This window comes from Microcaecilia unicolor, chromosome 9, assembly GCF_901765095.1.
Source record: "Microcaecilia unicolor chromosome 9, aMicUni1.1, whole genome shotgun sequence".
NCBI lineage: Eukaryota > Metazoa > Chordata > Amphibia > Gymnophiona > Siphonopidae > Microcaecilia > Microcaecilia unicolor.
The window spans coordinates 139,649,783-139,665,312 of NC_044039.1; the positions used below are offsets into that span (position 1 = coordinate 139,649,783).

The window sequence follows — 15,530 nt, forward strand, 5'->3', positions numbered from 1 at the left end:
TACATACTGTTGTACTGTAAGATACAATTGTCAATAGATGAATTACACTTAAAAGTTAAAGAGTCTATTCAAATGGTATTATATTCAGAATATTAAATGTATTCATAAAATAGCTATATGCAAAATCTACTGGAGCACACTAGTTAATACAAAAATGTAATTATACTTCTTAAATTGCATTTATTTATTGATTGACTGGGATTTATTAACTGCCTTTATGAAGAGAGATTCACCAAAGGCGGTGAACAGAAGATACAATTTAAACTAAAACTTACAATTTTGTTAATAGCATAACAATAGTAAAATAACCAAATATAAGCATAAGTACAATTAATGAGGTAAACTTGGAGATGGCAAATTAAAACTAAGTAATAGAACTAACATTATACAGTATCAGAAACATACACATTTAACAACACTGAACAATAATCATGTGTGACCATCTCTGGAAACAGATGACTAAAGTCTCTTTGATTTCAGGATCATAGGCATAAAAGATATGAATAAAGTATAATTAATATAAATAGAGCAATATAAAAAGCACTTATATGATAAATAGTGATAAAGAGGAAAGATATCAATGTGAGCTACGGTTAGGTTATTTTACCACAGGGTCCCATTTTATGCAGTGAGATCCTGTGGTAAAATAATCTGACTTAACAGTAGCCCAAGTTGATACTTCTCCCCCACCCTTAGTTGGCTAAATTGGCTTATCTGAAAATTTCCCTTCTCAAAGTATGTGCAGGGTTCCTAATGCATGTACACTTAGCATCCTGATTTACAACAGGGTCCCATTTTATGCAATGAGATCCTGTGGTAAAATAACCTGACTTAACAGTAGCCTAAGTTAATATTCCCCCCCCCCCCCTCCCCTTGGTTAAATTGGCCTACCTGAAAATTTCCCTTCTCAAAGTATGTGCAGGGTTCCTACTGCATGTACACTTAGCATCCTGAAAAAGGACACTCCTTTGGGCATGTTTAGGCCAAGGGAAGAAACAGCATAAACATAAGGCATTTCCAAAATTTTGTGTGTCATTTTATCCCCACTCTGCCACCTGCATGAACTGTGGCACATTTTCACCTGTGTATCTACTAAGTACAAAATACCCAGATATTTTACAACTACTCAAAATGTATGATAGGACAGGGCAAAATCTTTACTCCAAGAAATAGCTTCAAACGGCATGTATGAAAATCTTTATATGATTTCACTAATTTTCATATAATTTCTTGACTAACAGTAGCATTACAGTGGATTTGCTACCTATAAGGGCATCTGACAATGCTGACAAAGACCCTGCTCTCTTGAGCTCAGAAAACCAAAAGGCTCTTCTGAGCACACATAGGAGTTCCTGCAGAAATGACAGCTCTTATGACTGCCAGTTCTTACAAAACTTCAAAACGAATTCACTGGTAACAGGGAGGGAGTAAGCACAAGGCCAATTTATCCTGCTGTTCAGGGAGAACCCACATTACAAGTAAGCAACTCTGCTTTCTCTGTTGACAAGCAGGATGAAATCAGCCACACTCATTAGGACTCCCAGAGCTCAGTATTGCCTTTCTTCTCTCTGGCATCATTAATGTTGGACTGCAATCAATTTTCAAGTTTATTTAGTACTTGATATACTGCTAATTGAGAAATAGAACATCTAAGTGGTATGCAATCAATAATTTAGCAAGCTATATTTTTCTGAAAAGAAACTACAAGTTTTGTAACTGAATAGTAAGTAACTTAAAAGGGAAAGGAAAAAATTGTCTCTAGCCTCAGATGTAGAGCCAAATTATTCTGGGACCCACCATACTAAAAATTGAATTTCTTATAACATCTAGCTTAATATGATAAAATGAGGAAACTACCAAAAGATTTTGCTATGAGGATCTAAGATCCTAGGTGATGTGTTTGGAATCAAAAATTGTGATAGAAATAATGGCAAACCAGAATAATGCATTCTGTGAACTAGTCCCAGAAAATAAGTAGGCAGTCGATTTGAAAATTCCAGACTGGCAGAAAGGTAAGCAGACCAAAGAACAGACCAAGTAGTCCAAATTAATCTAAATCACTATTAATTAGCAACACTGGATGGGTTAGTATAGCGCCTGACTTGGCCAAGTTTTGAAGTTCTTAGGCCAACTCAGGGGCCAATAATACCAGACCAGTTTAATAAAGAGGCTTACACCAAATCTGAGAGTAACGTCTCTCTCCCTCTATATCAAGCACTGTTGCTGCATCAACCAGCCTTACTGCACAGACAACCCTTTAAGACTAGTGCTGGTCCACCATTGCTATCTTTTGAGAGACCAATCCCATCTTTTCCTCAAATTCAAATCCAGTCTATTAGTAAGTGCAGCAACATCACGAGATCTGCTGCTGCCTGAAGCACTTTCACATGGAGGTGAGAGGCGCTGTCAGGTCAGTGCAGGGGGCCCGGCAGCGAGGAGGGTTGCTGGATATGGGGGGGGGGGGGGGGGGGGGGGGGGGATCGGTGGACGGGCTGAGGCCAGGGGAGAGAGGAGGGCTGCAATACTCGCCCATTTTTACGGGCTTAACAGCTAGTTAAGTGTATATTCTATGCATGGTTTAAAAAAGCCCAGGGAAAAGAAAAGGCTGGAAAAGTGACTGAATGTATATTCATTTTTCCCCTGTCATTTCTGACAGGACTTTATAGTAGCACAAATAATACTGCACACTAGCAAATGCAGTTAGGAGATAATTATAGGTACACAGTTATAGAATTACGAGTCCACTTGGTGCCTGGAACAAGCTTATTCTATGAAAAAATGTAGGAGCTACTTTCCTTTATAGAAAGAAGAGTAAAAGTAAAAATGCTCACCTATAATTGAGGCACAATCACTTATGCCAGCCATAGAGCTACAATGTTTGTGCCTATATGCTGGAGATGCACGAGTAACTTACAGTATAAGTTATGGGGGCAATTCAATAATCAGGCACCACAAATTTGGCACCTGGATGCAGTGTGCTGAGCACTAAGTCTATAACAGCATCTGGGTGCCCTGATTCCTTTATAGACTAGTAGCATAAGTTGGCATCAATGCATAAGTAAATGCAGCAGTTTAGAATGTAACTTACAGTATTCTGTAAAATGTGCGTAAATGTTGGAAATGCCCATGTCACACTCATGTACGTCCCCCTCTACACGCCCCCTTGCATTTATGCGCTATGTGAGTTGTACACTAAAGTTGCAGAATACCCACACAGCGCCTAACCAGCACTTACTTGCATAACTGTTAACAGTCACCTGCTTAAGTGCTAGTATTCTATAACTTACAAATGAATTCTTTATGTAAATATAGGCACCAAGTTACAGAACGAGCAGGGACAGCTTAACCATTGGACCAGGTCAGGTTCTGGCCTAGAATGCTGGAAATTAAGGGCACCGAAATGCCCAGCTTCTGACCTCACATGGTCTACAGATTAAATCTTTTCTTCCCCCTCTCTGTCCAGTTTCTCCCCTTTTCTCTTCTCCTTCTCCACAGGTAGGGCACTGCTCCCTCAGTCTCCTATGGTCCTGTAAAGTTTACATCGGTCACCGGTGGCAGCAGCATGACAGGTTGCCTTTGGCCAGCCCCTGGGTCTTCCCTCTGCTGTGTCCTGCCTCTGATGCAATTTCCTGTGCGCAGGATGCGGCAGCGAGAAGACCCAGGGGGCTGGCCGAAGGCAACCTGTCATGCTACTGCTGCCTGCGACCAATGTAAACTTTAAAGGACCACAGGGGAGTGAGAGGTGAGAGAGCAGTGCCAGACCCACAGGAAGGGGAAGAGACTGGACTGGGGGAGTGGGGAGAGATGCCAAACCTGTGGGGCTGGAGATTTGCTGGACGCAATGTGATTTGGAAGGGTGGGGGGGGGGGGGGGGGGGGGGGGGGGGCAACCACCAAGGCAAGTTGGCTCAGGGTACAACTATATCTTCAGCCGGCCATGCGAATGAAAAAATATACGGTTAAGTGTCAGTCCTGCCCACATTCCACTATGTGTATACCTATCTGTAAAATACATGATATATAAGATATACACATATTTACAGAATAGCACTTAGGCAAGTTTTTCAGCCCTAGACTGTAAAAGTCTGCCTGGCACTGGCCTTACTTCCCAACTACTGGAGTTGCTCAGCAGCCAACTTCATCCCATTCTGATCTGCCTTTGCCTTTTTCAGGTCACATACCATTATAGGTAACAGAACTCTAATTAAATTGTAATAAAATACTTATATTTAGAGAAAATCAAATTCTTGTGGACCTACTTTGTGCATCAATTTACCACAAAAGCTAAATATCTGGCATTACTTTAGTGGTACATAATAAAAGGGTTTGCCAAGACAAAACCTTAAACAGACCAAAGTTATTCAGCAATATCAAAAGGAAGTGCAAGACTATGATTTTAACCAGACAAACCAACAGCTAAAATGCTTCACTTTATGAGACAAAATTAGGATCAATACACAAAATTTTTGAGAATATAACGTTAATGAAAATTAAAAAAAAAAAATACAACTATTTCATCAGCAACTGTTCATACCATCTGAATCATGCCTTCAGTCCATGAGGATGAGTCCAGCTCTACTGCCTTCTGCAAGATGGTCCTGAGGATATGCATCATGATATCACAGTGTAGGAGGTTCACTACACTGCTGAAAACAGGCATGAATTCTGGTGGTGGTGGAGGTGGGAGCGCTGAAAAACCAAGGATAAATGTATGAAAGAAATTTAAATATATACAAGAATCTACTTGTAATACAATTCTATAAGAAGGGCTCTTAATATGGTAAAAATAAAACTGCCAATGACGTCTTTATGACGTGGTCTAACATTAGGGAAAGCGAATGCTACATACCTGTAGAAGGTATTCTCCGAGGACAGCAGGCTGATTGTTCTCACTGATGGGTGACGTCCACGGCAGCCCCTCCAATCAGAAAACTTTACTAGCAAAAACCTTTGCTAGTCCTCGCGCGCCGATGCGCACTGCACATGCGCGACCGTCTTCCCGCCCAAACCGGCTCGTGTTCGTCAGTCCCGTATGTAGCAAGACAAAGACAAGGGAAGACACAACTCCAAAGGGGAGGCGGGCGGGTTTGTGAGAACAATCAGTCTGCTGTCCTCGGAGAATACCTTCTATAGGTATGTAGCATTCGCTTTCTCCGAGGACATGCAGGCTGCTTGTTCTCACTGATGGGGTATCCCTAGCCCCAAGGCTCACTCAAAACAACAAACATGGTCAATTGGGCCTCGCAACGGCGAGGACATAAGTGAGATAGACCTAACAATTTATCCAACTAACTGAGAGTGTAGCCTGGAACAGAATAAATATAGGCCTAGGGGGGTGGAGTTGGATTCTAAACCCCGAACAGATTCTGAAGCACTGACTGCCCAAACCGACTGTCGCGTCGGGTATCCTGCTGCAGGCAGTAATGAGATGTGAATGTGTGGACAGATGACCACGTCGCAGCTTTGCAGATCTCTTCAATAGTGGCTGACTTCAAGTGGGCCACTGACGCTGCCATGGCTCTAACATTATGAGCCGTGACATGACCCCTCAAGAGCCAGCCCAGCCTGGGCGTAAGTGAAGGAAATGCAATCTGCTAGCCAATTGGATATGGTGCGTTTCCCCACAGCCACTCCCCTCCTGTTGGGATCAAAAGAAACAAACAATTGGGCGGACTGTCTGTTGGGCTGTGTCCGCTCCAGATAGAAGGCCAATGCTCTTTTGCAGTCCAATGTGTGCAGCTGACGTTCAGCAGGGCAGGAATGAGGATGGGGAAAGAATGTTGGCAAGACAATTGACTGGTTCAGATGGAACTCCGACACAACCTTTGGCAAGAACTTAGGGTGAGTGCGGCGGACTACTCTGTTATGATGAAATTTGGTGTAAGGGGCCTGGGCTACCAGGGCCTGAAGCTCACTGACTCTACAAGCTGAAGTAACTGCCACCAAGAAAATGACCTTCCAGGTCAAGTACTTCAGATGGCAGGAGTTCAGTGGCTCAAAAGGAGGTTTCATCAGCTGGGTGAGAACGACATTGAGATCCCATGACACTGTAGGAGGTTTGACGGAGGGCTTTGACAAAAGCAAACCTCTCATGAAGCGAACAACTAAAGGCTGTCCTGAGATCGGCTTACCTTCCACACGGTAATGGTATGCACTGATTGCGCTAAGGTGAACCCTTACAGAGTTGGTCTTGAGACCAGACTCAGACAAGTGCAGAAGGTATTCAAGCAGGGTCTGTGTAGGACAAGAGCGAGGATCTAGGGCCTTTATGTCACACCAGATGGCAAACCTCCTCCATAGAAAGAAGTAACTCCTCTTAGTGGAATCTTTTCTGGAAGCAAGCAAGATGCGGGAGACACCCTCTGACAGACCCAAAGAGGCAAAGTCTACGCTCTCAACATCCAGGCCGTGAGAGCCAGAGACTGGAGGCTGGGATGCAGAAGCGCCCCTTCGTCCTGTGTGATGAGGGTCGGAAAACACTCCAATCTCCACGGTTCTTTGGAGGACAACTCCAGAAGAAGAGGGAACCAGATCTGACGCGGCCAAAAGGGAGCAATCAGAATCATAGTGCCTCGGTCTTGCTTGAGTTTCAACAAAGTCTTCCCCATCAGAGGTATGGGAGGATAAGCATACAGCAGACCTTCCCCCCAGTCCAGGAGGAAGGCATCCGATGCCAGTCTGCCGGGGGCCTGAAGTCTGGAACAGAACTGAGGGACCTTGTGGTTGGCTCGAGATGCAAAGAGATCTACCAAGGGGGTGCCCCACACCTGGAAGATCTGGCGCACTACTCGGGAGTTGAGCGACCACTCGTGAGGTTGCATAATCCTGCTCAGTCTGTCAGCCAGACTGTTGTTTATGCCTGCCAGATATGTGGCTTGGAGCACCATGCTGTGACGGCAAGCCCAGAGCCACATGCTGACGGCTTCCTGACACAGGGGGCGAGATCCGGTGCCCCCTTGCTTGTTGATGTAATACATGGCAACCTGGTTGTCTGTCTGAATTTGGATAATTTGGTGGGACAGCCGATCTCTGAAAGCCTTCAGAGCGTTCCAGACCGCTCGTAACTCCAGGAGATTGATCTGCAGATCGCGTTCCTGGAGGGACCAGCTTCCCTGGGTGTGAAGCCCATCGACATGAGCTCCCCACCCCAGGAGAGACGCATCCGTAGTCAGCACTTTTTGTGGCTGAGGAATTTGGAAAGGACGTCCCAGAGTCAAATTGGACCAAATCGTCCACCAATACAGGGATTTGAGAAAACTCGTGGACAGGTGGATCACGTCTTCTAGATCCCCAGCAGCCTGAAACCACTGGGAAGCTAGGGTCCATTGAGCAGATCGCATGTGAAGGCGGGCCATGGGAGTCACATGAACTGTGGAGGCCTTGTGGCCCAGCAATCTCAACATCTGCCGAGCTGTGATCTGCTGGGACGCTCGCACCCGCGAGACGAGGGACAACAAGTTGTTGGCTCTCGTCTCTGGGAGATAGGCACGAGCCGTCCGAGAATCCAGCAGAGCTCCTATGAATTCGAGTCTCTGTACTGGGAGAAGATGGGACTTTGGATAATTTATCACAAACCCCAGTAGCTCCAGGAGGCGAATAGTCATCTGCATGGACTGTAGAGCTCCTGCCTCGGATGTGTTCTTCACCAGCCAATTGTCGAGATAGGGGAACACGTGTACTCCCAGCCTGCGAAGTGCCGCTGCTACTACAGCCAAGCACTTCGTGAACACTCTGGGCGCAGAGGCGAGCCCAAAGGGTAGCACACAGTACTGGAAGTGACGTGTGCCCAGCTGAAATCGCAGATACTGTCTGTGAGCTGGCAGTATAGGGATGTGCGTGTAGGCGTCCTTCAAGTCCAGAGAGCATAGCCAGTCGTTTTCCTGAATCATGGGAAGAAGGGTGCCCAGGGAAAGCATCCTGAACTTTTCCTTGACCAGATATTTGTTCAGGGCCCTTAGGTCTAGGATGGGACGCATCCCCCCTGTTTTCTTTTCCACAAGGAAGTACCTGGAATAGAATCCCAGCCCTTCTTGCCCGGATGGCACAGGCTCGACCGCATTGGCGCTGAGAAGGGCGGAGAGTTCCTCTGCAAGTACCTGCTTGTGCTGGAAGCTGTAGGATTGAGCTCCCGGTGGGCAATTTGGAGGTTTCGAGGCCAAATTGAGGGTGTATCCTTGCCGGACTATTTGAAGAACCCAACGGTCGGAGGTTATGAGAGGCCACCTTTGGTGAAAAACTTTCAACCTCCCCCCGACCGGCAGATCGCCCGGCACTGACACGTTGATGTCGGCTATGCTCTGCTGGAGCCAGTCAAAAGCTCGCCCCCTGCTTTTGCTGGGGCCTTGCTGAAGCGCACGCTGCTGACGAGAGCGAGCGCGCTGGGGCTTAGCCTGGGCCGCAGGCTGTCGAATAGGAGGATTGTACGTACGCTTACCAGAAGAGTAGGGAACAGTCTTCCTTCCCCCATAAAAACGTCTACCTGAGGAGGTAGATGCTGAAGGCTGCCGGCGGAAGAACTTGTCGAAAGCGGTATCCCGCTGGTGGAGCTGCTCTACCACCTGTTCGACTTTCTCTCCAAAAATATTGTCCGCTCGGCAAGGGGAGTCCGCAATCCGCTGCTGGATCCTATTCTCCAGGTCGGAGGCACGCAGCCTTGAGAGTCTGCGCATCACCACACCTTGAGCAGCGGCCCTGGACGCGACATCAAAGGTATCATATACCCCTCTGGCCTGGAATTTTCTGCACGCCTTCAGCTGCCTGACCACCTCCTGAAATGGCTTGGCTTGCTCAGGGGGGAGCTTGTCCACCAAGCCCGCCAACTGCCGCACATTGTTCCGCATATGTATGCTCGTGTAGAGCTGGTAAGACTGGATTTTGGCCACGAGCATAGAAGAATGGTAGGCCTTCCTCCCAAAGGAGTCTAAGGTTCTAGAGTCCTTGCCCGGGGGCGCCGAAGCATGCTCCCTAGAACTCTTAGCCTTCTTTAGGGCCAGATCCACCACACCAGAGTCGTGAGGCAACTGAGTGCGCATCAGCTCTGGGTCCCCATGGATCCGGTACTGGGACTCGATCTTCTTGGGAATGTGGGGATTACTTAGAGGCTTGGTCCAGTTCGCCAGCAATGTCTTTTTTAGGACATGATGCATGTGTACTGTGGACGCTTCCTTAGGTGGAGAAGGATAGTCCAGGAGCTCAAACATTTCAGCCCTGGGCTCGTCCTCCACAACCACCGGGAAGGGGATGGCCGTAGACATCTCCTGGACAAAGGCCGCAAAAGACAGACTCTCGGGAGGAGAAAGCTGCCTTTCAGGGGAGGGAGTGGGATCGGAAGGAAGGCCATCAGACTCCTCGTCAGAGAAATATCTGATGTCCTCCTCCTCCTCCCAAGAGGCCTCACCATCGGTATCAGACACAAGTTCATGAACCTGTGTCTGAAGCCGTGCCCGACTCGACTCCGAGGAAACACGGCCACGGTGGGAGCGTCGAGAGGTAGACTCCCTCGCCCGCACCGGCGAAGCTCCCTCCGCCGACGTCGTCGGGAAGCCTTCCTGGGAGGCGACCGCAGTCGGTACCGCAAGCGGCACCGATGTCGGACACCTCACCCTAGGCAAGGGGCCAGCCGGCGCCTCACTCGACGGTACCGGTGGCGCAAGCACCCCCGGTACCGGAGGGGAAGGGCGCAACAGCTCTCCCAGGATCTCTGGGAGAACGGCCCGGAGACTCTCGTGCAGAGCGGCTGTGGAGAAAGACATGGAAGCCGATGCAGGCGTCGAGGTCAGAGTCTGTTCCGGGCGTGGAGGCTGTTCCGGGATGTCCAAGGTGGAGCGCATCGACACCTCCTGAACAGAGGGTGAGCGGTCCTCCCGGTGCCGATGCCTACTGGGTGCCGACTCCCTCGGCGACCCAGAGCTCTCGGTACCGATGCGGGAAGGAGACTGGTGTCGATGCTTCTTTGACTTTTTCAAACGAAGCATGTCACCGGAACTTCCCGGTACCGACGAGGACGTAGAATCCAGCCGTCGCTTCCTCGGGGCCGAAGCCGAAGAAGGTCGGTCTTGGGGGGGCTGTACCGCAGGAGCCCTCAGGGTAGGGGGAGACCCACCCGAAGGCTCACCGCCACCAGCAGGGGAATGGACAGCCCTCACCTGCACTCCAGTCGAAGCACCACCGTCTGACGACATCAGCACTAGTGGAGGTCCCGGTACCACCGACGCCGACTTTCGATGTCTCGGTACCGACGATGCAGAGGGTCAATGCCTCGATGCAGTCGATGGTCTTGAAGCTGTCGACGTCGATGCACTCGATGCCCCCGGTGCTGTTGCCGACGAAGAGCCCACGAACAACACGTTCCACTGGGCCAATCTCGCTACCTGAGTCCTCTTCTGTAAAAGGGCGCAAAGACTACAGGCCTGAGGGCGGTGCCCAGCCCCCAGATACTGAAGACACGACGCATGCCTATCAGTGAGCGAGATTACCCGGGCGCACTGGGTGCACTTCTTGAAGCTGCTGGGAGACTTCGATGACATGGGCGGAAAAATCACGCCGGCGAAATCAAAACTCGTAATGGCGGTAAAGGCACCAAAAATAGGGAGAGACAAAACCTGAACCGAGGCCTCAAAAAGGCCTACCCCGAAAATAAAAGGAAACTTAGCGGGGCAAAAGCTGGAAACACGGGAAAAGACCGTAAAGGTCTTCTAATAATTTTTTTTTTTTTTTTTTAGCAAAAAACGCGAAGACGCGCGAGGGTCAACTTGAGGGGCGCGAAACGGCGCAAAACACGACCGTCCCGAGCGCGGACAAAAGAAGACTGAGAAACACGAGTCGGTTCGGGCGGGAAGACGGCCGCGCATGCGCGGTGCGCATCGGCGCGCGAGGACTAGCAAAGGTCTTTGCTAGTAAAGTTTTCCGATTGGAGGGGCTGCCATGGACGTCACCCATCAGTGAGAACAAGCAGCCTGCTTGTCCTCAGAGAAAAACAATTCATATAAGATTATATAGGAATCAGGTTACTGTTTCCATCTACTGTTTGCCATCTCAAAACTAATAAATAGCATTCAAATTAAAAGTCATTTTCCCCCTGAAAATCTGTGCCCCTGTTTTATTAATTTTATTGTAAATTGTTGCTTTATTATCGATTATTTGACTGTAAATTGCTTTGCTGTACCAAATAAAAGGCAGTACAGCAAGTGATTTTAAACAAAAAGAAAGAGAGGAGGAGCCTATGGTAGGGTAAACAGTGTATACTGGATCAGGCCAGGGAGTGGAGTAGTTGTAAGGGGGTGAGTCAGGCCTGAGCATGGAGCATGTGTGGTGGGTATCAGGACTAGGAGAGAAGAGTGGAGTGGGTAGTGAGAGTCAAGCCTAATAATGCATTCTTACAATATATTCCTGGGGGAATTTTGCTCATAAATCTTTAAAATTATGCCTATTTGTCTGATAACTTCTGTCTTGTGTTATAAATTAATTACTCAAAAGTAATTTATATTGAATTGTTCTGACAAATAAAGGGTGCAGAATTTTAAAATTTTAGACATGGAATTGTCCCAAAAGTATATTACACCTTGTTTAGTATAGAGCTATCTGTTTTTTCAGATCAGTCAGCTTTGTATATATAACTTATTCCCTTATCTATGATCTAGTAGGGCAATTAGCTAGCTTGTATCTTCATGGTCTTCTCACAGACCATAGACAGGCTTGCTTAGCCCTAGTAATGGGCCATAAACTTTAATAAGTGTCTGTTTGTTTGCTTCAAACAGGCTCTGAACATAACAGGGACATTTTCAGTGAAGGACAAATATGAGTGATAAGTATTAGGAGGAAAGGAGGTTACAAAGGGCAAATGATGAATATTTGAGAAAAATACCAAAGAAACAGAATTATGTGAAGGTGACCTTAGAGGTCAGAGTTGAAGAATACCAGATAAGAGAGAAAATATAAGGCATTAAGTGATTGGAAAAAATTAAGCTTCAGTATTCTGCCTAAGCACATTTTGCACTTGGTCAGAATCTGATAGCTTCCAAAGGAAACACAGAGAGCAAAAGAGATTTTTTTCTTATACTGAAATTTGGACTGATATAAATAAGAATTCAATTTTCAGTAATACTGGGATAAAAGAATTTTTATTGTAACCATTTATTTACTCTAATAAATTTTAGCATTATTATAAAAGAGGAAAACTGAACTCTAAAGCGTTTTTCCTTTGCCAGAACGGCTTTTTTTCAGTCTCTTCTGTTCAGCTCCCCCCTTTTAAAGGCAATAAGGGAGTGCCCTATACAACCTGCTTACCACGTGTCCACATAAATGTCATAGCAGAAAGCCAGAATATGTGTTTTCCCAGTATAAACATTTTAACTGTCCATTTTTAGCTATTGAAATATTAATTTGCAGTGCTCATAAAATACATATTTCTAGACGTTTGGGAGGTAATTTTATAAAATAGTCCCTATGCAGTCAAAAGTGCATAGATACTTATATTGCACCTATGTTATAGAGGCAATATATGTGCTTGTGTGCCTTTATAAAATTGCCTCCCTGAAAGCTTCGGCATAAAGTTCCCAAATAAGAGGTTTGTGTATATATATTTTTGCAGGAACTGCCACATAGGCATATTTTTATTAATAAAATGCATTGGAGACAATCCCATATCGTACTGCCTATTATCCATCCTGGAGATACCTACGAGAACATTCCATTAAATAGTAGTATGCTTTTTGAGCATCTGCTAGTTTTATGAGAGTATAGCCCGTGTGCAAGTTTATATGTGCCAACTTGTTTTACAGGCTCATCACTTATAAAATGATCCCCTTAATTCTTAATCATGAGACTTGAAGTCAAATATTTCAGTCAAAAACAAGAGAAAAACTCCTCATACCAGCTATTCTTTACCTTCATCACTGTTCTCCTGCTTTCTTTTCTTCTTCTGCATATGTTCAGCCTACAAGATTATACAGTTACTGAAATGTTACACCAAAAGGCATCTGAATGGCACAAAAAGTATCAACATGCAATAGTCCTCTGCACCTTCACAAGTATACTCTTTTCACAGCTGACCAAAAATTTTCATTTTGTTTTGTTTCCCCGTATCATTTAGAGGATTTTTTTTTCCATTGCAGAAACAATATTATCAATAGTGTGCTCTATCTGAGCACACGTAATTGACAACACAAGAAAAATCCCGAACTTTCAGATTTTTAAATATAATTTCAGGTTAAAAGCAACATGAAAAACTTCCGGTGGAGCCATGAGGCAGAGCATCCTCCCAAAAAGCCTGCAAGTAACCTGAATTAGCCTACTGACTACCCATCCCGTGTGGTTGACTCTCTCCTAAGGCTCTCACCTCATGTGTTTGTGCTCTTGGGGGACTTTTTCCTGCTGTTATGGTGGTGAAAGGCTTGCACAAAGGACAAGATAGGAAACAAATTGTGGAAACCAAGATGGAGCTGCATGCACATCTGCCAAGCCCCTAGGTGAGCTCGGAATGGACTGTGGAAATAATCTCTTAAGTGAAATTCCGAATTGCGGCAGCACACAGTTTGGGGGCCTGCAGATCCGAGGGCTCCAGACCACTCGTGGTGATCTTAAGGGTCTTGAACTTTGACCACAAGGTGGAAATATTGCAGGCGCTACGAGCTGGCAAAACTTTGCAAGTGGATAATCGCAAGATCAAGTGCTTCCAAGATTATTCAGTAGCGGATGAATCTTGCCATTGCAAATTCAGTTTGATAAGCACAGCATTATATAAGCGCCAGAGTCGCTGTGCACTTCTCTAATCAGGCTACCTTTGGTTGATCCACGAGGGCCATAAATTTTCTATGACACCCCTGCAGAGGCAAAGGCATTTTGGACTCAATCTCTGTGGAAAGCGGCCTGCTTTCTCCATCTACATCGGAATTTGAAGCCCGATTTGGTAGCTTGGACAAATTAACTTTCTCTGAAGCCTCTTTCGGGGGCCTGCAACATGTGGTCTAGATATTTTAGTGTCTCACTGGACCGATTGTGGACACCATTTGAGGAACTCAGTAAGGGACCATTTTTTGTTGGTGTGGGACTTTTTGTCTTGAGACCTTGCTAGTGTTAAATGTATTGTGTCACTTTTGGTTTGATCGCTGTGTTGTCTGGCAAAGATGTAAGTATAGGGATGGGGTGTCTGTGGGATGGTTAGAGTGTATGAGCTTTAATTGGTTCTTGCAGGGGGGGGGGAGTCCTTCTATGGGTGTGTGAGAGACAGGATTGGGGGTTTTTGAGGGGTGGTTGGGTGGGAAGGTTGTTTTTGGGGTTGGAAGTTAAACTTTAGGTTCACTTGTGTGGCTGGCTGTGAACATGGCTTATCTTGTTAATGGTCTATGGTATGATGGGGGGAACCTGGTGGAGGCTGGGCACCGGGAGACACTGGGAAATATGTATTTCTTGTTTTGGTGGATGAGAATTATCATTGTGTAGTGGAAACCTCCTTGAGGGTCTGTTCTTGGAATGTGGCAGGTATTAATTCACCCATTAAGAGGACAAAGATCTTACAGGAGTTAAAGTAAAAGCATGTTTACATTACTTGTCTTCAGGAAACCCACATAAAAGAGGAACATCAAAAATTGAAGCATAGTTCGGTGGGGGCAGTACATTATTCATCAGGTACTACCCATACTGCAGGGATGGCACTCTTGAGAAAGTAAATCAATACCATATCAGATTCATAAGGTGATGCTGGGATGGGAGGGCAGATATATGTGGGTTCACTTCACTATTCAGAGCTCAGAGCTGGTTATTCTTAATGTCTAGGCCCCTAATGTTTTTGTCCTTTCCTTTCTTCAGACACTGATTAAAGCTGTGGCGCCATATCTACATTTGCCTCTTTTAGTTCTGGAGGATTTTAATATTGCAAGGGATCCTTTTGTGGACAGAAAGGGTGGAGGGGGCCATGTTGATCTTAACCCAGTCGTGGCCTTCAACATTTTTGCAATATCTCAGATCTGGTGGATCCCTGGCAGATTTTTCATCCTTTAGATAAAGATTTTGCCCATATTGCTAGGGTGCAGTCAGCCATGTCTCAGATTGACTATATTTTTTTGACATCCCCCCATTTCCATAAGGTTACTGAGGCAAATATAGATCTTCCTACGCTCTCAGATCATTCCCTTATCCGAGTTGATCTGCAGGGTGTACTCGATGAGCGGGGGCCCTAGACTCTTGGTGTCTTCTATCTTATTTACAGTGGGGGAAATAAGTATTTGATCCCTTGCTGATTTTGTAAGTTTGCCCACTGACAAAGACATGAGCAGCCCATAATTGAAGGGTAGGTTATTGGTAACAGTGAGAGATAGCACATCACAAATTAAATCCGGAAAATCACATTGTGGAAAGTATATGAATTTATTTGCATTCTGCAGAGGGAAATAAGTATTTAATCCCTCTGGCAAACAAGACCTAATACTTGGTGGCAAAACCCTTGTTGGCAAGCACAGCGGTCAGACGTCTTCTGTAGTTGATGATGAGGTTTGCACACATGTCAGGAGGAATTTTGGTCCACTCCTCTTTGCA

General features: G+C 46.0%; 1 protein-coding gene across 1 annotated transcript in view; it reads right to left on the reverse strand.

Annotated features, from left to right (window-relative positions):
• The window catches only part of UBR1 (ubiquitin protein ligase E3 component n-recognin 1), a 718,041-nt gene that overhangs the window by 286,040 nt on the left and 416,471 nt on the right, over positions 1-15,530 (reverse strand). Inside the window, exons 24-25 of the mRNA XM_030215524.1 lie at positions 12,885-12,933; positions 4,534-4,688 (exon numbers count right to left, since the gene is read on the reverse strand). Of these exons, the coding sequence (XP_030071384.1) occupies positions 4,534-4,688; positions 12,885-12,933 (204 nt within the window). The remainder of the gene's footprint in view (positions 1-4,533; positions 4,689-12,884; positions 12,934-15,530) is intronic.